This window comes from Stenella coeruleoalba (assembly GCF_951394435.1).
Source record: "Stenella coeruleoalba genome assembly, chromosome: 2".
In the NCBI taxonomy this organism is placed as follows: domain Eukaryota; kingdom Metazoa; phylum Chordata; class Mammalia; order Artiodactyla; family Delphinidae; genus Stenella; species Stenella coeruleoalba.
In genome coordinates, this window is record NC_137147.1 from 2,333,435 (window position 1) to 2,358,748 (window position 25,314).

Consider the following 25,314-nt stretch of genomic DNA (forward strand, 5'->3'; position numbering starts at 1 on the left):
CAGTCACTTTTAGCATCCCTCTGTGCTTTTCTGACACCTCCCCATACTCTATCCTTGGCCACCCCAGAGAACTCTGAGTCTCAAAAGCTCAACCCTCTTGGGCTGCTCTCCCTCCTTAGCTCTGAAGGAAGAGAGCCCGCAGCTGCCAGACCGCTATGTTTCCAGAACTTCTCAAATCTGATGGCCTCCTCCCTGTCTGTACTGCATAAATACATAAAACCCGAGGGCAGGCAGGACACCAGCAGACATCTTTCTCAGCAGCTGGATTCCAAAGGATAAACAAGAATGGGAAATTACAAGGACACTAAATTCTGAGCACTGATTAGACAGACAATTAACCAGTTCCCTTAGGCCCTTGGTGGACACAGAGAAGCAGCTGGTCCTTACAGATTAATTTCCTTCTGCAAACTAACATATGGAGAACAGAAAACCAGGGTGGTGAAGCAGGAGGGCTGGTACCATAAGAAACATAAAAAGAAAGGGAGGGACTTCCCTGGTGGGTCAGTGCTTGAGAATCCGCCTGCCTGTGCAGGGAACATGGGTTCGATCCCTGGTCCAGGAAGATCTCACATGCTGCAGAGCAACGAAGCCCGTGCGCAACAACTACTGAGTCTGTGCTCTGGAGCCCGCGAGCCACAACTAGTGAGCCTGCGAGCTACAACTACTGAAGCCTGCGTGCCTAGAGCCCGTGCTCCGCAGCAAGAGAAGCTGCCGCACTGAGAGGCCCACGCACCACAGCAAGAGGGGCCCCTGCTCGCCGCAACTAGAGAAAGCCCGCACGCAGCGACGAAGACCCAACGCAGCCAAAAATAAAAATAAAATAAAATAAATGTATAAAATAACAAAATAAATAAAAAGGGATAAAGAAAAGGAAATATAGGCATGCACATGCGTGCACGTCTGTGTGTGTGTGTGTGTGTGTGTGTGTGTGTGTGTTAGAGAGAGAGAGAGAGAGAGAGAGAGAGTGAGTTAGTTTTAAATGACTAAAGAAGTGAAAAAATTTTAAAGGAGCTATAAAGATTATATATTCGGGTTGAGTTAGATAATCCCATTCCTTCTGAAGAGAAGGCTGGGTAAACAGACACAGGGAACATCAGCCATCAGAGAGAGAGAAGACGTGCTGCTGGGAGGGGGAGGCCAGCTATGGCCGAGCCAGGCAGACAGGCTGAGGGGACTCTGATGTGCCATCAGCACCGCAAGCGGACCATGAAGGATGGAACTTCTGGACCAACAAGAAACGAGGAAAATGTAGCTGACTTAGCCTAAGCCAGTCAGTCAAAGAGCCAGGCCTAAGAAAATCATGACCCTGGGTCCTAAATCTACTATCTCATTTTTTATGCTAACCCTGCTGAAGCTGGCTTTGATTAAATTTGAGAGGCAGGTAATCTGAGTTTCCTATTATTTCTGCTTCCTGGGACTTAAGTCAGAAAACATACTGCGAAGAAAGCTTTCGCTCTCGCAAATCCTGACGTTCTTTCCCCAGTAATCCTCATCTTTTCAGCGCTTCCTAAACTGAGTCCAGGACTTCAGGGAAATTAATTTGTTGCTAAAGGGGAAAGTAGCGCACAGACAAAAACCACTGCCGACAGAGAAAGACAGCTTTGCTGTGCTCACGTGCCCCCCTGCTCCTGGGCAGGCCGTGCCTGGGTGTGACTCAGGGACCCCACTCACGTTGTCAGTACTATAGGTTTTGTACACTTAACTACAAAGATTCTCTGGTAGAAGGCTCTAACGAGTCTAACTTTAACAGAACTAGTGTTTATCTCCTGACAGGCCTGCAAAAGCCACTCGCTGGGTGTCCTCTTCACACGGCTCTCCCCCGGGGGGGAAAAGGGCAGCACGGGCAATACAAAAGAGGTAACTCCAAACCACTCCTGCCTCCTTTGGGGAAGACGCTGATGAGAAAGTGATAAGCGAACTAACCCTTAAATTGCCATGTCAGTGAGCAAATGCAAATGTTAAAGGCAGCAGCAATGAACTCTTGGCCCCCAGCCCTGCCTCAGCATCCGTGGGTGGGGGGAGGGGGGAGGTAAACGTGCAGAGGGAGGGGCAGCCTCCACAATCTCCCCCATCCCGACCTCCGCTGCCCGGGCTGATGAAACCCGTGCCACCACCTAGGAGACGACCAGGATGGCAGCCTCCATGCAACCCAGGACCTACAAGTGTCCCCATCAGTACTCCAGCAGGTCAGCCCCAAAGAGCAGCACGGCAAGCAGGTGTGGAAGCAGACAGACCAGGAACCTGCAGACTCCCCGGTGCGCCCGCAAACCTCACAGGAGATGCCAGCACGGTTCACACGACTGAGCTTTGCTGATACTCAAGGCACTTCTAACTTACGGTTTTAGGGCAAAGCGGTCATTGTATTTAAGGAAATATTGGTAATGTGGAATACTTTGTGGCCGGAGGAAACCAGGATGGAATTAAGAATTTGTCCAGAAATTAAAATGTGAATAATATACGTAGTGACCAAAAAGTGACTGAAGTCAACACATGTATTATGGTATTTACAGGTAAAAATCAAGTTACTGACATAGCTGAAACCTAACAGTATTTCTGCAGCTGGAAAAGGTCATCAATGAAGACACTAACTGGAGAACTGAGTATGAATCTGGCAGAGATCAACTGTTTCAGACTTACCTCGTCTTCCTCTTCAGGCATCTTGACAGAATTATCCGGGGACGTTACAGGTTTCTGGTTACTGGGACCATTGGTTTCTTCCTTCCCATGTTCTGCCTCCCATTCTTGTAAAACTTCATCTATGTTGAAGCGGCGTCGATAATTTACAAAAAAGTTTTTCACTTGTACCACTGATTTGTTCCCAATCACATCTGAGATTGCCTGAAAATCTCGGCCGTATTTCCTGATGGCTAAGGATGTAAGAAAGCATTTTTTTCAACACGACAAAAATAATAAAACACACACACACACAATTGAGACTTACCCCTTATCCAGATAAGGAAACATAGAGGCTTTCAACAGCAGGTACTACCTTAGCGCACTAATGGAAAAGAGCAGTAGAGAGCCCAGTGTGGATGACTGGCAGAGACACTCCGTGTGACCCTGTCACGCAGGGTCTGTACCTCCCTGACGTATGTCGCATGGTAACTGAAGTCACCCAGCAATTACTCTATGCCATGGACATCCTACACTGGCCTCTTCAGGGTCCCCAGGACTAGAACACCTCCAACCATACAACCCCAACACGCGAGTTGTACTTCCTGACTACTCAGAACCCAACGAGGAGCTGCTAAAGTGAAATACACCTTTAAACACGGAGGCTTCCAGATTAATTTTTACATCTTGTGAGACATGGGAAAGGAAAAAAGTAAAGCCCAAAGAGAATGCAGTAATTTAGCTAAAATGATGCCCACTAGAAGGACGTAATCCTCCAAGAATTTGTTTCAACATGAATGATGTGCTGGGAGCAGGATGGGGTGTAATTTTTTCCTGAAAGCGACTGCTGTTCCTAAACCTTTATTTTATAAGAACTTCCTCCTACCTTGTACGGCGAGAAGCTGCTCCTCTGTGGTCCAACGTGCGTTACATTTCTGAATGACCTGGGTATTCAAATGAGTCCTATTAGCATACTACCTTTAGAGATGAGTATGTCCTTATGAGGATTAATGAATCTTTTTCTCATATCATAATTTTAACATCAACTAGGTTTATAAAGTTATATCTACACCTTTCCTTCTAAGAGATGTGTACTGGAGACACAGACAGTAAATTCTTAAACACATAAACTCAAGTGTGACTTCAAAGATGATGTTAACATAATCCTACCTCTGGAAGTCGATATGGTTCTATTCCACCATCAAGTTTTTCTTTTAGAGCACTGTTCGTCTGTTTAATATTCTGAATCTAAGGGAAAGAAGATTTTCATTTTTAAAATGAAACACTTTTATAAAGGTATGAAAAGAAGAGAGAACTGAGAAAGCTAAAAGAAACAAAAAACCAAGAGGAAAGAAGTTCCTACCCTGTAAGGTAGCCCAAATTTGAGGTCCCTATGGTATCCTTTGAGAGCAGCTCACTAAGTTCTTTAATTGACTTGCTTAGGGCACCGGACAAGAGACAACCAAGACGGAAGGGTTGGTGGTAAAAAGGCGCCTGCGCACACGATCCTAAGGCACCAGCTCGGCACAGGCGACCGGGGCCACAGAATGCACGACTGCAGCCTGACACAGAAGACAGTGCCTGGGCTCCCACCACACAGAGCTGAGCTGAAGAAAGAGCGCAGGCAGAGTGAAGGCAGGACAGCCTCACAGCCCCGAGCCCCGCACGGACGCTACGAAGGGCAGAAGCCCCACCTGCAGGCTTCTTTAACGGGGAGGAGAAAAGAAAGCAGTATGTCAGTTTTCCACAAGGCTAATTCTGAGCAACAGTAACTTCATTTTCTCACAAATTACCTTTCCCACATTCTTGCTTTGATTCAGTGGACCTTTCACTGTCCTTGCCTAATCAAAAGAAAGACACAAACAATAAATACAAACCACTCAATCACTCCACAGCTGCTCTTTAATTCTGCACTCGCTCCTGAGCAAGCTGGGTCACAGGAGGGGGCCCTTCTCTCAACTCTAAGCAGAGGGGCGTTTCTGTGCCTAGCACTAGGGGAACTCTGGCCCTATCATTTTTCATTCTTGAATAATCACTTGAGCAAATAAGAAAGCAAGCAGAGGAACACGTTCATTTTCCCAAGTAAAACATCAAAAATATTCATGAGCAGAAGGTGCCCTTGAAAGCAGAAATCCTATTAAGGCAAAAGAAGAAAAGCAGAAATTTTAGAGATAGGGAAGGGGTGGGAGACGAGTGGAGATGGTGGTAAATCTCTCTCCTCTTCAAAAAAAACTTTTTATACTTATACAATTTTTTAAAACCCCACTTTTGATGACTTACATTTCATAGATTTCCAGTTTCACAGATCCTTTCCTCCTTTGTTTTACTTCTTCTAAAAGGTTTAAGGGGTCGGGGGGGGGCTGGTACAGGAAAAATTTTCTATGCTACGGGACCAGTGGGCAAGTAAATAAGACCAGCACTTTTAAGGACCAGAAATTGACCCTGTCTGCCCTTACCAAGGGCCTCAAAGTCTGCCAGAAATACAGTCTACTCCAAATCTTTTGTAACGATGCCACATCAGAACATAAAAACAACTGAAAAGAAAAATACTGGAAACATGCACAAAATTCACTCTACTGTAAAACCAAAAACCAGGACCTTGCTTTACTGAAATTTGTTTTAGTTTATTTTGAAATGGTACAGATCAGGAGAAAATACTTGAAATTTACTCATAGTAAGTAATTCCAAGCTCTCAGACCAGCATAAGCTGACAGAACTCTCTCTGATAATGAAAATATTCTGAACTTGGGCTGCCTGACAGGGCGGCCACCTGCCACACGCTGCTACTAAGCACCTGAAAAGTGGTTTATCCAACCGAGGAGCCACATTTTTAATTTTTCCAATTTTAATTAATCCGAACTAAAATCTAAAGACCACACGTGGCTACCACACTGAACAGCACAATCTTAGACTCTTCTCAGAGCTCACAGTTACCAACAAACCACAAAATACCCACAAAATACTGCAAGGCACTCGGATTATGCTCCCTGAATTCCGAAAACTAGGCCTAGAAACTTCTGACAGGGAATGAGCAAATTCTCAAAAGTCAGGGGTCTAGACATAACGGAGCCTTATAATTATTATTCATGGTAAACCTTGTTTCATTTATAGCAGGGGTTGGGAAACGATGACCTACATACCAAATCCAGCCTACTGGCTATTTTTATAAATAAAGTTTTATTAGAACACACACACAAAAAAGTCAGGGGTATGTCCACTAGAACACATATTCAATTTCATGTCCCCCCCCAACCCATCCCCTCCCCCCTTGGCATTCCAGTTACTCTCTTCCTTCTAGCTAGTTATATATATATATGCATGTTACAAAGCTGGGCGTGTGTGTGTGTGTGTGCGTGTGCGTATCGCATTGTGATTAAGTGATTAAGTAACAGGCATTTCCCAACCTGTTTAACACATACATTTTCCCTCTAAAATCAATGGATAAAGCAGCACTGAGATTGAATGAGGGGCTACAAGGTAAAACACCACAGATCCTGAACCAGAAGTTAGCTCTATGTTTTCATTTACCTACGTGTCTGCTCCTAATCATTTTCCAAATGAGCAAATGTCCAATGTTTACTCATCAGAATAAGAATAGGGATTAGTTGCCAGCATCATGCCAATCGGAAAGAAGCCAGAGTGGCAACAAGCTGGATAAGAAACAGGATACAAAAAGTAACCAGCATTTAAAGAAAAAACAAAAAAAGCAGTTGACTTGGCCTGGTGCCTTACCTAGAGCTCCTGGCTGAACACAACTTTCTTTTTCCTATTTTATTGGGTATTTAGTGATTCTTCTCTAAGGTCAGACCATTTCATTCTCTCCACCTGGAAAGACCTGATGCAACCAGCAGTGTCTGCTGGCTAACCTGACGGCCGTTCCCAGCCCCCTTCTCACTTGTATCTTTGACAGCGGCTGACGATTTCCTCAGCGCTAGGAGGAGCCGGGCTGCAAAGCCCTGCCACACGAAGTCCAGGAGGTTCTGGGAAAGCAAAAGCTTTTCCTCCACCCCCTCTTCCTACTGCCCTGAATGCAGACACGAAGGTGACAAAATGGCTTCTGCAGTGTCCAGTGTGAGGCAACAAGCAAGATGAAAAGCCTAAAAGCTAAGAATGGTGGAGCAGGAGAATCTGAAAGAATCTGGGTCCCCGAGAGCATCACTGAACAGAGGAACTAACGCCAGCAATCACTGATGTTGGAATTTCTTGTTATTTGTTAAAAATAAACCCTTCGCTGTCTGAGCTGCTGTTAGTCAGGTTTCCTGTCCTCATCGGATGACGGTTTCCCTGGCAAGCAACCAGACATGGGGGCATCCAGAATAGCATGCCCACTGTGTGACTGACCGCCATGTGCATCTGAAGGGCAGCTGGCAGAAGCCCTAAAGGCTGTGGAAAGTAAACAGCTGACCTCACCTCTTAGTAAGTCAGCCTCTGAGCCTTCTCTCCAACAATGTCAGCTCTGAGCAGCTACCTTCAAATAAAAAATTCCTGCTCTTGGCCCTGGCTCTGAAAACCAAAGCCTCTTTATCTATCATACTACAAAGTCAGTAACACCTCTGTAGAAGAAAGGGTCTCTTTCCTTCTTTGACATATTGACACCGAACAGCAAGCGTCAGGAACTCACTCAGCAGAGGGGATTGAGGCCCCTCGGAGAGGAAGGTGAAATGCACAGAGGAGCTCCCAGCCCCAGTCACAGAGCTCTCCCAGCGCAGATGCAGCTTACTACCACGCCCTCACACATCCTGTAAGATCAGGCAGGCAAGGATTAATCTCATTTGAAAAAAGAGGCCCAGGAAGATTAAGTGATTCTCCTAAGATTAGAATGCAGCTGTGGCAGCCGCAAGCCCGCAACTCCGAGGGGCGCGCCGGGTCCTGGTCTGTGCAGCCTCCTTCACCAGGGGACAGCCGGGGCCACAGACCCCACCCTTCTCTTCTCAGCCCTGCCAAGGCAGCCATCAAGATTGACAAATCCAAGGCAGCACGAACTAAAAGTGAGCCACCAGTCTATAATTCATCTTGCATTTGGGGTCGGGGGGAGGTGACTAACGGAAGGGCAGCACTGGGCTGCTCAGCTAACTTTTGGGTTTGACTTTTACACAAAATCAGACGAAAAGACAAGGAGGAGCCATTTCTCACATGAAGCACGAATGATCAGGAAAGGATGCGTTTTAAAAACAATATTCTTGGGGCTTCCCTGGTGGCGGAGTGGTTGAGGGTCCGCCTGCCGATGCAGGGGACGCGAGTTCGTGTCCCGGTCCGGGAAGATCCCACATGCCGCGGAGCGGCTGGGCCCGTGAGCCATGGCCGCTGAGCCTGCGCGTCCGGAGCCTGTGCTCCGCAACGGGAGAGGCCACAACAGTGAGAGGCCCGCGTACCGCAAAAAAACCCCAGAAAAACAAACAAAAAAACCAATATTCTTTACAAGAGCACCAGAAATGTACCAAACATGTAGGAATAACACTAATAAAGGAAATACAAGGCTTATTCATAGAGAATGACAAAATACTGGAAGAAACTAAACATCTAGAGAAGTGCAGGGATATATCATGTTCATGGATCATGAGATGTTAATTCTCTATATTGATCTATACATTCAACACAACCCCAATCAAAATTCTAGCAGAATTACTATTCTGGAAATTGAGAAGGTGATCCTAAACTTTATATGGAAATACAAGGGCCAGGAATAGCCATCTTGGAGGACTTCTCCTACCACACATATCCATTCATGATTATGTATTATTAAGACCATATAGTACCGGTGAAGAATGGACAAACAGAACTCCAAACCTGACCGATACACATAATGGACACCGGATTTAAGACAAAGGTCCCACAGCCTTACAACAGGGAAAGGGTAGTCTTTTTTAATGAACAGTACTGGGTAAACTAGATATCCATATGAAAAAAAAAAAATTTGACCCTACATGTAACAACATACAAACAAAAACACTACCAGGTAGACTGAAGATCAAAATGTAAAAGGCGAAACAACACTTTTAAGACAGTGTGTAAGAGCATCTTCATGACCTCAGGAAAGGTTCTTAACAGAACTCAAAGAGCACTAACCGTAAAAGACAAGAATGAGAAACTGGACTACCTTAAAACTAAGAATTTCTGTTCATTAAAAGACACCACTAAGAGGGCTTCCCTGGTGGTGCAGTGGTTAGGAATCCACCCGCCAATGCAGGGGACGAGGGCTCGAGCCCTGGTCCGGGAAGATCCCACATGCCGCGAAGCAGCTAAGCCCATGCGCCACAACCACTGAGCCTGCGCTCTAGAGCCACAACCACCGAGCCTGCGCGCCTACAGCCAGTGCTCTGCAACAAAGACAAGCCACTGCAATGAGAAGCCCGCGCACCGCAACAAAGAGTAGCCCCCGCTCGCCGCAACTAGAGAAAGCCCACGTGCAGCAACGAAGACCCAACACAGCCAAAAATAAATAAATAAATGATAGATAGATAGATACCACTGAGAGAGTGAAAAAGAAGCCCTCAGAATGGGAAACATGAGACCATTCCGCCACCGCCCCCGTAACTCCACAATGAGGTCACACAGCATGGTGGAGGGGAGGGCGCTACTGGCATCCAGTGGGTCGAGGCCAGAGATGCTGCTAAACATCCTACAGGGAGCAGAACAACCCCCAGAACAAAGAAATTATCCAGCCCAAGATGTCAACGTGCTACAACTGCTGGAAATCCTGATGTGGTGCAACCAGAACTCACGTTAAGTGACGTGACCACTTTGGGAAACTGTCTGGCATTGTTTTCTAATGTCAGTCATATGCACACTCGATAACCCAACAAGTGCACTCTTAGGTGTTATCTCCAACAAAGATGCACCCACAACACACTCAGAGGCACATAAAACAACGTTCTTATCAGGATCATGTGTAAGAGTCAAAAACGGGAAACAACCCAAATGTCCACTCAAAGTAAAATGGACCATCTGTTGGGTATTTATACAGCAATGAGAAAGAACAAGAAGTATGGCTGTTACCTGGATAGATCTCACATGCTGAGTAAGAGCCAGACACACACACACACACACACACCCCTACTTTATCATTCTGTTTATATAAAATCAAAAACAAGATAAAAATAACATATGGTTTTAAGTCAGAACAGTGGCCACCCACCAGGAGAAGGTGGGTAATGAACAGGGGGCATGAGCGAGGCTTCTGAGGCAACGACACATCTCTCAAGGGTAGATAAAGGGGCTGTGGAGGCGATGCTCCACGTCTTCATCCAGACAGAGGTCACTTGGGTGTGTTCATATTACGACAAGTCACTGAAATCTGTATCTATATCGATATCTGTATAAAATTTCAACTTCACGGTTAATTTAAGGGAAAAAAAAATCAACGGGCCTAAGATCTTCTGTCCAATTCCTTAGAAACAAAGTGCGCTTTTGAGATTTGGGGAAAGAGAACATCCAAGTGAATGAGAAGTAAGAACACGTCTAAAGTGCAGTTAACTCTTCACCCAGGACTGGGCTCACGGGTACCTGTCGTTTGATTGACACCAGCTCCATGTCCAGTTGTCTCAGCACCGTGGTAGCAGCAGTGGCATTGGCAGAAACAGCCTCCACGTCTTCTTGAGAAAGAAACATTCCTTTCGGAGGTTTCCTTTTTGCTCTATTTTTAGCTTGTGTACTATGTTTTTCTTTTTTGATCTGAGGAACTGTCTCAGTAGGGGGCACCTGCATGATACACATATTTGATAAATGAGAAACTAAAAAAACTAAAATGCCAAATGAACAGTAATAAGCATATTTTCTTAACATGGCTCCAAACAATCTAAGACAAATACCACGCCATATCGTAATTGCCATCTACAAGTTCTAACACACAGCTAACAGACAAAAACATTGGCTACTGAACTTTGGCTAAATAAACACTTCAAAGTGGACTCCATTTCCTTCCTATACAGATACATCCTTATTCTGTAAACCTCTGACAAGAAGGACTCCCAGCTTCCTGCAGGAACACAGGAAGAAAAAATAACCTGTATTCCCTTCTGGTGAGCTTTGCGTTTATGAATAAGGAGTTATTTTACCCAAACAGTCCCTAGCAACTGTAGATGGACATACGGCCACAGAAAGAAAAAGGAAAAAAGAAAAAAAATGATTCAGCACATGTATAAGGATCCACTTAAATTCTTTAAATCTTTATAGATGGTTATAAAAATAAAAACTTCAATATGAAACTTGTTTATACACCTTTTCGGTTTCTTTTTTTGGATGACACAACTTTTAGGGCAACTGTGTAACTTGCTTCAAAAACTATATGCTGTCATTTAAAAATGCATGACCGCTGCTTATTTTTTTAAATGCTTTCTCTAAAACCAAAACCTTTGGAAATGAAATGCACTAATATCTCGGCAAGGAAAGGATAACATCCTAGTGGCAACCATTTTAAGAACAAGAAGTTTTGGTTAACTGTTTATAATTTCATCTTGTCAGTGTATTAACAGTGGCTGGTAAAGCTGAAAATACATTCAGCTTTTTGCTTCATATTTTAAAAGACTGAGATAAAAAGGCAATGCAAACCATGCTGGTAGCAATAAGCTCTCGAACAAGTGGTAATAAACAACACAGAAACATGTAAGTAGACAATAAGCTATGTTCTGCAATAGCGCTATGCGATTCAGTAAAGATCACCTACTGACCATGTGTCTGTTTTTGTTTTTTTTAACACCTTTATTGGAGTATAATTGCTTTACAATGGTGTGTTAGTTTCTGCTTTACAACAAAGTGAATCAGTTATATATATACATATGTTCCCATATCTCTTCCCTCTTGCGTCTCCCTCCCTCCCACCATGTGTCTGTTTTAATAACATTTTAGTAGGTAAAGAAACTGAGATTTAACCATTTTTCTTTTTAAATTAGAAACTGCTATATAAATAACAATTACAGAAATTAATATAAAACCAAGCCTCTTTCATTTAAAATGTTCCACTGAAGAACCTAATAAATAACAATGCATCAAAACAAAGCTTACTAAAAATTGCAAGTACAATTTGATTTCCCAAAAAGCAATGTAATTTAGCTAATCCTTAAAATGATCTTGTTATTTGGGCACTCATATAAATCACTGGTAAGAGTGCTATCCAGAAAGAATTACCAGTTTCCTATTTGATAATATATACCATACCAAAAGAAGCCTTAAGAATATATCTAGAACACTTTGACTCAATAATTCAACTTCCAGAAATTAATTCTAATGGAAAAAATTAAGTGCACAAATATGTAGTCATGAGATCAGCATTTCAGCATTACTTACAGGGAAAAAGACTGTAAAAACCCGTATAAGATTAATTAACTCAGTTATAAAAGATCTGTAATGATGGAATAACATACAGCTATGCATACAAATATGTTTGACATAAAAATATGTTCAAGGTTCAGTATTGACGTTCCTCAAGAAACTAAAAATAGAGCTGCCATAAGATCCAGCACTCCCACTCCTGGGCGTATATCTGGACAAAACTCTAATTCGAAAAGACACAGGCAGCACCCCTATGTTCACAGCAGCACTATTTACAACAGCCAAGACATGGAAACAACTTGAATGTCCACTGACAGATGAATGGATAAAGAAGGTGTGGTACATGTATACAATGGAATAGTACTCAGCCATAAAAAAGAATGAAATAATGCCATCTGCAGCTACATGGATGGACCTAGAGATTATCATACTAAGTGAAGTAAATCACAAAGAGAAAGACAAATACCACGTGATACCGCTTACATGTGGAATCTAAAATAGAACACAAATGAACTTATCTACAAAACAGAAACAGACTCAGACACAGAGATCAGACTTGTGGTTGCCAGGGGGAAGGGGGTTGGGGGAGGGATGGACTGGGAGTCTGGGATTAGCAGATGCAAACTATTATATACAGAATGGACAAACAACAAGGTCCTACTATACAGCACAGGGAACTATATTCAATATCCTGTGATAAAGCATAATGGAAAAGAATATATACACAAAACTGAATCACTCTGCCATACACCAGAAACTAACACAACATTGTAAATCAACTATACTTCAATTTAAAAAAAGTGTTCAAGGCAGAGTAAATTGAAAAGGTTATAAAATTATGTATTAAGACCCGATTTTATGTTTTTAAGCATACAGATTCGGAGTTATGTATAGGCATATATATTTTACAGAGGAGGTCGTCCGGAAAGAGGCACCAAAATGTTCATAGTGACATGGGTGATGAAATGATACATCATTTTCATTTTTCCCTTTTGTTTAGCTGTATTTCCTACATGTCTATAAAATCATATATTATTGGTGTAATTTTAAAGTTTAGGTATGTCTAGACCCTTTCGTTTTTCTCATACTTTAGTACCTTTTGAGATAGAAAACCTTTTCAGATTTTACTGAAACTACAGACTCTGTCTTTAGAAAAACACTTATGTGAACACATGTAAAAGTCATGCCCATGCTGGGATTCCGTACTCCACCCTGAATGAGGGGCTGATGGGCACCAATGGGCTGAGGCCCTTTTTCCTCAGCTGTGGTGGTGGCACCCATCAGGGAACTGCTGCAGGCAGCTCTGTACCGTGGGGGTCCCCAACTAGGCCACAGAACTCTGGTCTACCCGGAGGGCCCTCGGGGACCCCACATACGCTTTATTCAATTTTTATGAATGGGCAAAATAATGCAAGACTCTAACCCCCATTTCAAAAGGCTAAGACCGTCCAGACACCCCACTGTTCTCAGTGGACAATTTACAATAAGTAAATGTTATAGATATACCCCCCCAAAGTCATGTATAATTGTAGGGATTCGTGGACCTCTTGGATCCAGAGACTATAAACCTTTGGCGTAATGATTTTTAAAACTTGAGAGATTAAAACTTCACCATGACCCAGAGGGTGCAGGCCCCGGGCAGATACAGAAGGAAGGCGGCCACCAGAGCCGAGGAGGGGCCGAGCTCGAGCCCGGTCCTAACAAGGCCCCTATATAACCTGCTGAGCGAAGGGCCCAGGCAAGAAGGCAGTGAGAACTGTCACCCTACATAAAAACTTTCCTCGTTGATGCCATTTTTTCCGTTAAGGCTTCCTTTCTCGTATTTCTTAGCAAACAAAATTCTAAGTTCTACAAAGCAAAGTTAGTATTGTTTACAAAGCCACACCATGATGCCTTGTACACAGCACTTAATATATTAAGTAGAATGAGAAAAAGGAATGTTTTACTTATGAAACTAGTAATGAAATTTATTTGTCTTAACAGTACTGGGGGAAAAAAATACCTCCTTTTTGCTTTCCTTGTTTTGATCAATCTCAATGTCAATGGCATTATTTCCATTTGTTTCTTCCAGTTCATCCTCACTGGAAGACAAAAACAAGTTACTGAAAGATTATTTTGTACTAATTCTATTTAATACACAAATATAAGCAATATATTGATTTAATGACAGATGTAATACAAAATTAGTATATGTTTTCAGAATGCTGAGATAAATACATTTTTACAATTCAAATGAAATACCAATTCCATAGCTCTTTTAGTCTAAATGATTAAAAAAGCTATTAAATGGGTTTCTAACTCCCAAACCAGGCCTAAAACATTGTCGCTTTATTATTTGTAAAGTGTTTTCTCTCAACTAAAAATGTCAAATTTAAGACATTTACTTTAATTCTCCGTAAGTAGCTAATGGAGGACCAGGACATGATCATTAGATATAACTGAGAAATTATTCAGGAATAAAGCCTATTTTATTGGGAATAAATTCACCAACAAGTAAAAATCCATGTTCGAGTCCCACCTGTCTACTCACAACTACACAAGTCTGAGAATGGGAGAGGCTTTTTGGTGGCTCGAATAACTGGTATTTTAAGTTAATTTTAAAAAGAACGCTCGCAAAAAAAAAAAAAAAAAAAAAAGAACGCTCGCATTGATATGGTGCATGCTTTTGTTTATATCCTTCCATGCAGTATTTCTTACTTAAAAAGAAAAAAAAGGGCTTCCCTGGTGGCGCAGTGGTTGAGAGTCCGCCTCCTTGTGCTTAAAAAAAATGTGAAAGCGAAGGCTCACAGAAGCCAGGCAGCCTGCCCCAGTCTGCCTGCAGCTAAAGCCAGCTGAGCAGTGGTGGCAGCAGAACACTCAGGGTTTCAAATGTCAACACCCACTTTGTCTCAGGAACCCATCCCAGGTGACGCACCCACTGTGCTCTCCTTCTCCCCCAACCCACCCCCAAGGCCCACAGTGGTAAGAAGTTCTGGCTGAGGAAAGCATGTCTGAGAGGAGAAAGAGCCAGGGGTGGAGGGAATTTTCCCAGGCCCTGCCGTTCCTTTCACAGGGAGGTCCCGTTAGAAAGACAACAATCTCTCAGGTGCTTCTGCCATGGCCAGGGTGCCCCACCTCTGTTTGCATCCCGACGGTGTGAAGGTGCACCGGGAAGGTAGGAGCACCCTTGTGCAGATGCAAAGTGAGAACAATGCCCTTATCGCTTCATCCTCAAGGATAACAAATCCCAATCTTTTTTTTTTAATTTAATTCTGATTTCAGCTTAGTAAACCGCACTTGTTTGTAGTAACAGACTTAGTTTATAAACAGTAAACTAGACCTAACATATAAAGGAAACAAGGGATTTTAATCAAAAATTGCTATAACACTAAAAACAAATTCAGTAGAGTTTGCTACTTTTCTTTGGTCACAAAGAGTACTGATCCATAAATAGACCCACTAGTTATGTATGTTGCAAACTAAAAAATATGCAGATGTGTCAAGGTCAACAATTTTATCTAATCTTATGGTTGGAAAGAGCTTCGCAGGTGTCTCCAAAAGTGATAATTCTCAATCTGTCCCCACAGGTTATTCTCTTTCATTTGAAATCATAAGATACTCTCCTAACACAGGGCCACAGAGATCATATAGTTTATACTTCTTCATTTTATTCTGTATTGTTAATTTATAAAAATAATATATTATGGAAAATATAATTTTTAAAAGCCACCTATATTCCCACTACCATAAAACCCACTGTGTTTGTGTGCTGCCTTCTAGACCTGAAGCATCTTCATTTTAGAGCTGAGGAAACAGAGGCCTGGAAAGGAGTGCATTGACCCAACCCGCCTGTGAGACCATCAGCAGACCCTTCAGTTGAGACCAGAACCCACTTCTGCGGGTGAGCAAAGGCCGCTTCCCTGACTCTGCTGTATGTAAGGCTGAGGGCGTGATGGTTAAGGTGCGTCCTATGCACTAAGCTGTCCTTAAAACTAACCTCCTTATTAGGAAGTCATAGAATGTTCCCCTCTCACTCACTCACATACACAAAATGGACGGTAAAAAAGGAAGAAGGGAATCTAAACTGCAGATTTTAACATGCCAAACATAAAAACGTCAACTGAATCCTGCAGAAGCACACCAAGTAAATTTCAACATAAGAAGAGATTCCTTTTTACTAAAAGAAGACACCCTTAAGGGGCACAAAGGAATGTGTTGGAAAGTTCACTCATTCAGAACGAAGTGTGCTGACTGCAGAGCGGTGAGAAAAGACACCTTCAGGAGGCAGCACTCATGCATTAACACAGCTCATGAGCATGGAGCTGAAGGATATTTGTGTATGTTCTGGTTCCACCAGGAAGGAACTGGGGGAAATCCGGTCCCTCTACCTTTCCTTTGTGTACCCACCAGCTCTTAGAAATGCCGGTGCAAAGATCTCCAAAGGGCTGAGACACCACCCCGCGTGCATACCGACCTTTCCTCCCGCTCCCGTTTCTGTTTCCGAGCGTGGCGATCCATCACGCTGGTTTTAGTCCTCGTCTTCTTCCAGGAGTAGTAAAATTTCACCAGGCTTGCTATAGATTTATCAGGAAGCTAAATATAAAAAACGAGTTGGCTTAGATTTAAAGCTAATCTTTAAAAATCAAATGTGTGTAGATATATTTCATAAGGATCACTCTCATGTATTCAGAAATGTCCTAAGTCACAGCCATTTCTCCCTGAATTCACAGAAGAACTCTCATCGATACATTTTCAAATTACTGAAGTTTGACTGTAAGTGAAACTTAGCCCATGAAAGACTGCAGTCAGCTTAAGATGAATCAGAGTTTTCACACGACTACAGCTTCTAACATAACTTCTAGGTTATTTTTTTAAAAATTCATTTTAGCACTAATGTAACCGTCAGTAAGCTTTCACAGTAGGAGTCCACCAAATACCTTTCTAGAAGTGACAGGTCAGCAAAACTCCCCAGGGAGACAGGGGCCCCATGATGTTTGGCCTCATCCACCATCAGAGACCCTTTCTATCAGAACACTCTGGGGGGACTTCCCAGGTGGCACAGTGGTTAAGAATCCACCTGCCAATGCAGGGGACATGGGTTCAGTCCCTGGTCCAGGAAGATCCCACATGCCACGGAGCAACTAAGCCCGCGCACCGCAACTACTGAGCCCACGCGCCGCAACTACTGAAGCCCGTGCACCTAGAGCCCGTGCTCTACAACAAGAGAAGCCACTGCAAAATGAGAAGCCCGCGCACTGCAACGAAGAGGAGCCCCTGCTCGCTGCAACTAGAGAGAAAGCCCGCGTGCAGCCATGAAGACCCAATGCAGCCAAAAAAAAAAAAAGGACACTCAGGGTCGTCCCGACGAGAGGGGTGGGGTGGGGTGGGCTGAGGTACAGCTGTCAAGCTGGGAGGTGCTAGGGAATAGTTCACTCTTGTAATGTGAAGCCGCTCACGCACCCAGCAGCTTGCAGTGAGCCGCTTTATTAAGAACGGGAACACTCATGCTCGAGGATGACAGCCCTACCCCTCAGGTACATTGCGGGGCGGGGGCACACAGCGAATGGTCTCACCTACTCACCATTTGTTGGATTCTATGAAAAGTTTTCCCGTGAAAACTAAAGGCTTGCTCAAATAAGACTTTATCTTCCACAGTCCACTCATCTGGGAAGGGGGTAAAGTTGGGCAAATCAGCCAATGATTTTTCAATATTATGCTTATGCCAAAAGAGCATCCCAAGAGCCTAGAAAAACAGTATCAGTGAAATTTTTAGACCAACAACATGACTGACATGACTGAAACATTAAAGTGGAAATGAGGCTGGCACAAGAAGAGCAAGTATTTCTTCATACCCAGACAAATTCACAAATGGCGAACCCACATACACTGCTAAGTGGCAGACGCTGATCCGTGCCCTTCTGTACACTAACTCATTTGTCTCGAGCCCTATGAGATAAGTTCCATTATTCTCAATTCTCAAGTTGGAATATGGAGGCCCTGAGAAATTCAGTAACTTGCCAATGGTCACAGCTAGTAAACAGCAGAAGCAGTGGGACTCTGGAATCTGTGCTCGTACAGGGTCACACTCTAAAGCCACTGGATATGAAGGAGAAAGTAACTCAAAAAGCACACAATTGTTTGTTATTCTTTTGCCAAAAAATTTCAAATCTAAAGAGTTTTCTCCAGCTCAGAAAGGAAAAAAAATACAAATGGGTAGGGAACAAATTAGAAACAAGAGAATTCAGGAATACTTTCCAAAGAAAACTCCCTGTATGTCAATTTTAAAGTGGAAATGATCATACTTTTGAAGACCAAAATCCTTAAAAATTCATACAAGTGTAATCAGCAATCATCCAATAATAATTACACTTTCTAAATAGAAAAAAAATCGATGATTTTCTGAGGAGCTTTGTGAAGTTCATAAGTAGGGTTTGGAGAAAGAGAAGCATACACTTCTTGCTTTGAAAGATTCTGAAACTACTTTATTGTAATTGGTTTTCCTGACAGTTCTACCAGGGTAGAATGACTAAAAGTAAGGCCAAGGCTAAAAGAAAGGGTCCAAGTCTATATAACCAGAATCAGTGGTATCCTCAGGCATTAGGGTAAATGAAAAATTTTGGTAATTTACAGGCTGTAAAATCTAGATCAGTACAAAGGAAAGCACTAATCCAATTTAATGTGATTACCTAAAAGAATCGTAATTAGAAATAAGGCTGAAATAAGATATCATCACACTTTGGGAGAAAAATTAATCTTGTGGATTTCTCATTAATTGGCTCCAAACAATTTTTTAAAAACCTTAGTCAAATTTTACAACCAGAAAGTGATTCAAAGCAATTAATATTAAAACAGGTTTGAGTAGGTTTGAGTGTGACACCATGAGTCAGGAAAAAAACCATCACGCAACCACAAGAATGATAAACAAATCCCATATTCAAATACGAAAGCATTATGCCCAAGTATCCAGCACCTAAGAGCCACTGCTCCCCTAAACAGTGCAGACTGGCAGGAACACATGCATGCTTTTCCAATCAAAGGGTCTTCTACCACTCATCTCAAGCAGTAAAAAAGGGGACTAGAGCCTTGTATAATACTGCTAGTGACTACAAAGAAAGGCTAATGAGCAAACAGTGCTACCGAACACAGAGAATAGAAAAAAATTAACAGGTCAACTATAAACCCCATTTGTAACAACGAAAGAAAACCATGCCATTACCTGTTCCATGTTGTACCCATGCTTCTCTTTGGCAATGGCAATGTATTCATCCACTGAAAAAGAAGATAAGGGGCCGGTAAACAAACTGAGGGACAGGGCGTAGTCTACGGGCACCAGAATTGACATTGACGTATATGTATTTCAGGCCGGCCATGCACAAGAATAAAAATAAAGACTAGACAGGAACAAAATAGAGCTGAATAATATGATCTCATTATGGGTCTTACATATATAAATCCCACAGAGAAATGGCTGAAAAAAATACTCACAGTACTTATTTCTGGATGGTGAGATTATAATTCTGTTTTTGTTTTAAACAAGGTTCTACTTAAATTTTCTATGATAAATATTACTTTGGTACTTTGAAAAATAATTATTTAGAAATAAAAAGAAATATTAAATAGGGGTTTGCTTTTAAGTCTAAGCTGAGGTTGAAGAACAAGCAACCCGCTTTTATGTTAAAAAAAAATCTGAGATAAATTACATGCACCACCGCCTAGTATTTGCTCTCCAACTCCCAAACAAGGGGGCTAATGCCAGCTCTCAAGCACTAAGGAGACACCCAGGAAAACTAACAGCCTCAAGCCCCAGAGGCTGCCACCCCCAGTGACAAACCTCCCTCCTCTCCACGCTTTCTAGCCTTTCTTCCAGAAAAATACGAGACTACCAATCAACAGCACTTCTTTATTCATGTATGACTTTTCTTCATAAACTACAAAAATAATACAAGCTTGAAAATCAAATAGCACAGAGTTGTATGAAACAAACACTAAATCCTACTAGCCCCTATTGCCCTTCCCTCAAAACTCACTCTCCAGGTGCAATGACCAGACTTAGAGTTGAGAAAATAAGGCTGAGTGTTACAGCAGACACCTAATAAAAGTCAGTGCTTCTAAGTTTCAGAATGCTGTTCAATTCTATCACAACCATCCTTCCTAATTCTGGTATAACTGACAACTAACTAGGAAAAAGAAATCAATTTTGAAAAAGAATTCAAACTCATTAGCATATATTCTAATATAAGGGGAAAATTTTTTCCACTGACAAGAGTCAATTAAGACACTAATTTTCTATTTTCTTTTTTACATCTAAAATACTCACAAACTGACTGGTTACTCCACTCAGAAGAGAGTAAAATTCCAATTTACCTGAGAGTCAGTGAATGATAAAGGCCCTTGTTTGTTCCAAAAGTTGACACTGGTGATTTTTATTTATTTTTAAAATATTCATTCATTCATTCATTTTGTTGTGCCAGGTCTTAGGCACATGGGCTCCTTGGTTGCTGCCAGTGTGCTCCTTAGTTGTGGCATGCAAACTCTTAGTTGCGGCATGCATGCGGGATCTAGTTCCCTGACCAGGGATTGAACCTGGACCCCCTGCATGAGGAGTGCAGAGTCTTAACCACTGCACCACCAGGGAAGTCCCGCAACTGCTGATTTTTAAAATGGGGGCGTAAATATTCTGAAGTGTGTCCCTTGTTTTACTTCACAATAGGGTAGATTATGCCAAATAAGAGAAAAATGCTCAAACGTTCAAAAAAAAAAAAAAGAAAAAAAGGGCTTCCCTGGTGGCACAGTGGTTGAGAGTCCGCCTGCCGATGCAGGGGACACGGGTTCGTGCCCCGGTCCAGGAAGATCCCACATGCCGCGGAGCGGCTGGGCCCGTGAGCCATGGCCGCTGAGCCTGCGCATCCGGAGCCTGTGCTCGAGGCCACAACAGTGAGAGGCCTGCGTACAGCAAAAACAAACAAACAAACAAAAAAGTAAGGCTGCAGAGCGGGTGGCTGTGCACACCTGGCCGGAGATAACTCTTCTGAGAGGTGCCTAGATGCTGCCAGCGGCACCTAGAGCCCGGGGCTGGACCGCAGGTCAGAGGACAAAGACCAGGTAATGAGATGTGCTCAAGTCAAGAACACGTGAGAGAGGAAGAGAGAAAAACAATGTACAGTGAACTGAGGGTCAACCCTGGAGGTCTGCTTTAAGGGTTCCTTCTTTTAATGAATATTTAGTGAACAAACAATAAATGAACCTCAAACTTCTGCTATATAATCTCAACTCTGCGAGCATACAGGTTTCCAGACGCTGTTATTCACCTTAGCTGAGTAAGCAATGTGTGACGTGTGCACACATTCAGTCATGTGATCACCAGTCAGTCAAATGATCTTCAAGCAAATAATGCACAGGCTGGACGCGATGCAGGAGGCCCTCGAGAGCCTGTCCTGCCCACAGCTCTTGCTCTCGGGGCAGAACCAGAATCTGCTACACCAGTAACAGGGTCCATTAAACCTGTCCCCATTGTCTCTTACCAGATTTACCTTAAAAATTACAAGGGAAACAAAAGCATTCTTTAGATGCTTCTTCTATTTTCATCTGTTCTTTTGTTTTAACACAAAAATTAGCTGGTCGTAGGGCCAGGAAAACAGACTAACACAGTGGATTCCAGCTGCTGCAGCTAAGGGTAAATGTAACATTTGCCACATTGTAAACTGCAAAGTGCTCTTATATGGTGGCTTTTCAAGTCACACATCTTTTAGGTTTTCTTGAAGACCACCCTGCGGACTCAAATCTAAAGCAAAGGAAGAACGCTGTCATAGCTACTTAAGTAAAGTCACCTGTTCTGTCTACCAGGCGCCTTGAAGGTGTGATGAAATAAGTTAATGTATGGGGAGCCTTACAACTTGTAAAAGAATTACCATCTGATACCCACTAGCAAAAATACAATTTTTCATTCTTTTCATTGCTCAATGTCCAATAAAGGTTAGACAAACATTTGCTGAATGAATGCTGGGGGACCTGTGATATGTACAATGTCAACATTTTCGGTTCTTTTTCTAGCAAGTTGAAAGGCAGCACGTATCATTAAAAAGCCTACAGATAACAAATGCTGGAGAGGGTGTTGAGAAAAGGGGACCCTCCTACACTGTTGGTGGGAATGTAAACTGGTGCAGCCACTGTGGAAAACAGCATGGAGGTTCCTTAAAAAACTAAAAATAGGGGCTTCCCTGGTGGCACAGTGGTTGAGAGTCCGCCTGCCGAGGCAGGGTACACGGGTTCGTGCCCCGGTCTGGGAAGATCCCACATGCCGCGGAGCGGCTGGGCCCGTGAGCCATGGCCACTGAGCCTGTGGGTCCGGAGCCTGTGCTCCGCAATGGGAGAGGCCACAGCGGTGAGAGGCCTGCATACCGCAAAAAACAAAACAAAAACAAAAACTAAAAATTGAGCTACCATATGATCCAGCAATCCCACTCCTGGGCATATATCTGGAAAAGATACATGCACCCCAATGTTCACAGCAGCACTATTTACAATAGCCAAGACATGGGAACAACCCAAGTGCTCATTAACAGATGACTGGCTTAAGAAGATGGGGTGTATTTATACAATGGAGTATTATTCAACCATGAAAAAGAATGAAATATTGCCATTTGCAGCAACATGGATGGACCTAGAGATTATCATACTAAGTGAAGTAAGTTGGACAGAGAAAGACCAATATCTGACATCACGCATCCATGGAATCTAAAAAATAATACAAATCAATTTATATACAAAACAGAAACAGACTCATACTTATGGTTATTACCAAAGTGGAAAGGGGGAGGGATAGATAAATTAGGGGTATGGGATTAACAGATCCAAACTACTATACATAAAATAGGCAACAAAGATTTACTGTATGGCACAGGAAACTATAGTCAATATCTTGTATAACCTTGTAATGGAAAATAATCTAAAAATATATATATGTAAAAAACTGAATCACTTTGCTGTTCACCTGAAACTAACACAATACTGCAAATCAACTGTACCTCAATTTAAAAAGAAAGGAAGGAAGGGAGGGAGGGAGGGAGGGGGAGAGGGAGGGAGGGAGAGAGGGAGGGAGGGGAAGGGGGAGGGGAGGGGAAGGGGGAGGGGAGGGGGAGGGGGAGGGGAGGGGGAGGGGGAGGGGGAGGGGAGGGGGAGGGGGAGGGGGAGGGGAGGGGGAGGGGGAGGGGAGGGGGAGGGGAGGGGGAGGGGAGGGGGAGGGGAGGGGGAGGGGAGGGGAGGGGGAGGGGAGGGGGAGGGGAGGGGAGGGGGAGGGAAGGGGGAGGGGAGGGGAGGGGAGGGGAGGGGGAGGGGGAGGGAGGGAGGGGGAGGGGGAGGGGAGGGGAGGGGAGGGGAGGGGGAGAGGGGGAGGGGGAGGGGGAGGGGGGAGGGGGGGAGGGGGGAGGGGGGGGAGGAAGAAAGAAAAGAAAGAAAGTTGGGAGGGAGGCAGGGAGGAGGAAAGGCAGCACAGGTCAGGTGTGGGTAAGAAAGACTCAGGTCAGATCTTGGCTCTGTCTCTTGATAAAACGAGTTCACAGCTAGCGGTGCCTGGCGCATAGTAAGCCCCATATTTGAGACTGTGTTACCCTTAGCAACTTCCTAAACCTTCGTAGGAAGTTGCTCTCCCCGGAAAAGCTGGGTTATAGCACCTGACTGAAAACTACAGCACAGCAGGAACCCCTCCTCTCCCCTCCTCCTCACACAATGTTTCGGACTAGAGTTAATTCAGAATACAGCCATTGGCACAAACAATGCTGCGGACAGGGCTTGTCTCTCACTACCTTCCCACCCTGTATAGTCCCCAGCCCTCGTTCCCTTTCATCATCAGAGGGCATGGCCACCCATCACAGTTTCTGGACTCCCGATGCCCTCCCCACCACCTGCCTGACACAGCCTGCCAGGAACTATGGGTAGGTCATGAAGAAAATGGAAAGTGTACATTTTTCAAAACCTCCTGTGCGCTTTCCTTAAGCAAAAGTGAGCTTTCAACCTAAGAAAACAAAATCCACTCCCAACTGCCTTGTCTGTGGACAAAAGATGAAACAGGAAGGGAAGCAAGAGAAGTACAAGCTGCCTGAGACAAAGAAAGCCGGGGTCCGTGGGGTCATTTCCAACACTTTCTTTTATCTGGCAACAGTAATCTTGACTTTGCCTGTAGAAGACTGAAGGTTAACCAGAGTCCATCCCAATCTGGGGCGAGGAGCCACTGCGGGCAGAGTCACTGAATGAGCTGTGATCAGGACATCCCAAGGTCCCTGGCCCGGGCATCTGCACCCACCAGCCTTCCCCAGGGCACAGGCCAGAAGCATGTGTTTCTTGTACAGCTTAGCTAACAGTCTAATCCGTCGTCAGCAGCAGAAGAATCAGACACAGAGTTAAGTGTACTCTGCTTTAAAAACAATTTAAAAAGAAATAATGCAATGTTTTTAAAAACTTGAAAACTCCTATAGGAACAACCAGGGAGAACTGTCTCATCTTAAATTATGATGGATAAAGACACCTGCACCACTCTGATCCTTTAAGAAGTACACGGACTATACAAACCACGGCTTTTTTTGACAAGACCTTACCATTATGGAAAGCATAGGTGAATGAATTACGTTTTCGGGGTAACATCACTTAAAGGTAGAAGGTGTGAGGGACTTCCCTGGTTGTGCAGTGGTTAGGAATCCGCCTGCCAATGCAGGGGACACGGGTTCGAGCCCTAGTCTGGAAAGATCCCACATGCTGCGGAGCAACTACGCCCACGAGCCACAACTACTGAGCCCGTGCCACACTACTGAAGCCTGTGCGCCTAGAGCCCGTGCTCCACAACGGGAGAAGCCACCGCAATGAGAAGCCCGCGCACCTCAATGAAGAGTAGCCCCCGCTCGCCACAACTAGAGAGAGAACCCGTGGGCAGCAATGAAGACCCAATGAGGCCATAAATAAATAAATAAACAAGTAAACGTATTTATTTTTAAAAAGGTAGGATGTGTGAGATTCATCAAAAAAATGTACAAAATTCATACGGCTCAGTCAAACGTTTACTGAACTACCCTTACTATGCACTGAACGCTGCACTAAGTAGGCCAAAATACAAAAGAAAAATGATCTATTGCAGTAGCTTGAAACAACACACAGGTGGCAGAGGAGAACATAAATACACAAAATAACAGTAGATGCAGGATAATGTGAGAATGCAAAATACTCAGTAACTAGTGACGGCGATGATGACGACTCAAGGAAAGCTTCCTAAAGATTCAACAGCTATACTGACTATAAGAGTCACTAACATTTGAGAATTTACTATGTTCGGGCCACTGCTCTAAGCTCTCTACCAGGATTATCTTTTTAATCCTCTCCGATAATTCTATTATCACTCCCATTGACAAACGAAGAAACTGAGGCGCAGAGAAGTTAGACCATTTGGGCAGGGTCACACAGCTGGTAAGT

At 43.6% G+C, this 25,314-nt stretch overlaps 1 protein-coding gene across 2 annotated transcripts in view; it reads right to left on the bottom strand.

The window, feature by feature from the left end:
- RCOR1 (REST corepressor 1) overlaps nucleotides 1–25,314 on the bottom strand; it is a 119,397-nt gene that overhangs the window by 5,119 nt on the left and 88,964 nt on the right. The window contains exons 4-12 of one of the 2 annotated variants that reach the window (XM_079905839.1): nucleotides 19,076–19,128; nucleotides 17,441–17,602; nucleotides 16,334–16,452; nucleotides 13,883–13,961; nucleotides 10,117–10,311; nucleotides 4,407–4,454; nucleotides 3,784–3,861; nucleotides 3,500–3,557; nucleotides 2,638–2,867 (exon numbers count right to left, since the gene is read on the bottom strand). In XM_079905839.1, the coding sequence (XP_079761965.1) occupies nucleotides 2,638–2,867; nucleotides 3,500–3,557; nucleotides 3,784–3,861; nucleotides 4,407–4,454; nucleotides 10,117–10,311; nucleotides 13,883–13,961; nucleotides 16,334–16,452; nucleotides 17,441–17,602; nucleotides 19,076–19,128 (1,022 nt within the window). The remainder of the gene's footprint in view (nucleotides 1–2,637; nucleotides 2,868–3,499; nucleotides 3,558–3,783; nucleotides 3,862–4,406; nucleotides 4,455–10,116; nucleotides 10,312–13,882; nucleotides 13,962–16,333; nucleotides 16,453–17,440; nucleotides 17,603–19,075; nucleotides 19,129–25,314) is intronic. The other variant, XM_079905840.1, reaches the window with a different exon arrangement.